The sequence below is a fragment of the Montipora foliosa genome, chromosome 9 (genome assembly GCF_036669935.1).
Source record: "Montipora foliosa isolate CH-2021 chromosome 9, ASM3666993v2, whole genome shotgun sequence".
Lineage (NCBI taxonomy): Eukaryota > Metazoa > Cnidaria > Anthozoa > Scleractinia > Acroporidae > Montipora > Montipora foliosa.
In genome coordinates this window covers 9,644,371-9,646,870 of record NC_090877.1, presented here as the reverse complement: position 1 = coordinate 9,646,870, position 2,500 = coordinate 9,644,371, and the positions used below count along the sequence as shown (strand labels likewise).

At 35.7% G+C, this 2,500-nt stretch overlaps 1 protein-coding gene across 2 annotated transcripts in view; it reads right to left on the bottom strand.

Annotated features, from left to right (window-relative positions):
• LOC137971035 (atrial natriuretic peptide receptor 1-like) overlaps nucleotides 1-2,500 on the bottom strand; it is a 37,608-nt gene that overhangs the window by 21,158 nt on the left and 13,950 nt on the right. For both annotated transcript variants that reach the window (XM_068817751.1, XM_068817750.1), the window contains exons 7-8: nucleotides 1,949-2,050; nucleotides 595-810 (exon numbers count right to left, since the gene is read on the bottom strand). In XM_068817751.1, coding sequence (XP_068673852.1) covers nucleotides 595-810; nucleotides 1,949-2,050 — 318 coding nt within the window. The remainder of the gene's footprint in view (nucleotides 1-594; nucleotides 811-1,948; nucleotides 2,051-2,500) is intronic.

Sequence of the window (2,500 nt, the reverse complement as noted above, 5' to 3'; positions counted from 1 at the left end):
ATCAACAAATCTATCAATCAATCAATCACCAAACAATTTGACAATCAATCAATTACCAACAAATTTATCACTCAATTAATCAATCAATCAATAACCAACCAATCCAACAATCAATCTATCACGAACAAATTAATCAATCAATCAATCAATTAATCAACCAATCCATCAATCAATCAATCATTCAATCATTCAATCAAGGAAGCAAGCACTCAATTAATCAATCAATCAATCACCAACCAACTCATCAATAATAAATCAATCAATCACGAACAAATCCTTCAATCACTTAATTAGTGAATTAATCAATGAATCATCAGCCAATCTATCAATCAATCACGAACAAATCAAGCAATCAATGAATGAATCATCTTCCAATCCATCAATGCACCAATCAATCACCAAACCAATCCATCAATCAATCCATCAATCACCAAACCAATCCATCAATCAATCCATCAATCACCAACCAATGCATCAATCAATCAAGCAACCAACCAACCGACCAACCAATTAATTAATCAATCAATCAATCAATCAATCGATCAATCAATCAAGTAAATAAATATAAAGCACTCAGGAAATGAATGAACCCACCCATACGGTCGTTAATATCGTCTCTGACTGTGGCGTCTTTGACGGATTTACATCTTTGGCCGTCAAAATCTGCAAAATCACAGCCAGGAGAGTCAGGAGGTGGACCTTTGCCTTGCGGCCAACGAATGGCAGCCTCGTTGATTTTGAGATTAGGAATCTCCTGTGAGAAGTCTATTGTTCCCACACTTACAGCCTTTGGAGAACTTTTGGAGCAAGCTGTGAAGTAAGACATTTAATAAACCGTAACTTAAAGTGTATATGACAGTTTTTTTAATTGCTTGATAACACAATGTACTGATAAGTATGTACTGATAAGTATGGATAAGTATGGAAAAAAAAATTATTCGATAGCGATTTTTCTTCCCCGTGTTTTAATATACCAAAAACGTGAAATTTCACTTTCGGTGGGGTACAAAACCGCGATACCGAAAACGGAAGACTGGGAATGATTGTAACGTCTCCTTTCTGATTGTCAAAGAGAAATGCAGTTTGTAGGTAACACAGTGCAGAAGAATTGTGCAAAAAGACGTAATAAATCGAGCATTCTAATGGGTCAATGATCAAAGAAAGCCACAGATAGCCAATCAAATGCTAGCCCAGGATGACGTGATATGAGCGCATTGCTTCTGTCCAATTACAACAGGCTTTCTCGATATTTTTTCGTATTAATAAAGAATCACATGATTTTTCTCGTGTAATTTGGAATAAATAAGCTCTCGTAAATTTTTGCAAAGACTGCAATTTGCACAAGCCCGTGAGGCGTAGTTACTCGTGCTCAAATAGGGACCTTTAGCATCAGGTTTTTAATGGAAAACCGCAAACCGCAAACAGCAAAGTATCACGTGACCAAGGTCTTGCCGTCGCGTTTGCGGTTTGCATTTCACGTTTTAACCGCGGAGAAGGCCTCTAGCGGTAAGCAATTAACGGCAAGGTTTTTTGCCACTAAAAATTGTACAGACTCACGTTTAAAAGCACGAAGTAGCTTTCTATATCCACCTTCTATGTGCTAGTTAGATTTTTGAACTCGAATGAATGAAGTATTTATATTTTTTAGGTGATCAAAGTGATACACTTCCACTTGACAAAAAAACAACATGGCGGCATCAAACCGAACTCCCCTGCTAAAGTTCGAAAGCCAGGAAACCTGAAACTGCAAACGGCTAACCGCAAACCGCAGTTTGCGGTTTGCTGTTTCCCGCGAAAAACGTATGCTAAAGGTCTCTATTTATTCCGATCACACTCGAAATCACTAATATCGAACTAGTACAATTGCGGGAAATCTTGTGGTTAATCGCTTTAAAGCAAAAGCAGCACACAACCAACTTAGTTCAAAATTAACTTAACACTGACTTACTCGGGTCACCCGATAGCCTTTTCCATGAGAAATCAACGATACCAAGATCTGCAAAGTCGGCTGTTCCATCCTCACCCATAACAACTTTTACTCCAGTTTTGCCTGAAAAAAAAAAGAATTGCTTCGGTTAACGGCAGATAACACAGACGAGGACCCCGGTCGCAAAGGCCATCCTTCGACAAATAATAATAATAATAATAATAATAATAATAATAATAATAATAATAATAAAATAACACCTTTATTTTATATAGCGATAATTCGAAGGTTAAAAACTGCTTTACAATGACAATGAATTAAAAACTAGATAATAGAATTATGTACATAAGAATAAAAGTAAATATTTACAAAGAATGTTTTTATAAAAAGGGGCATAGTCAAATAATTTTTATAAAACCTAGTATCTAACGACAACATCTTTAACCAAAAAATAAATAAAATAAAATACAATTCATTTCGATTAAAAGTGAAACCAAGAATATTACAAAGATCCTAAAATACTAATAGCGTTTAAGCGGCAATCATCAATGAAATCCCCTTGTGGGATTTTGT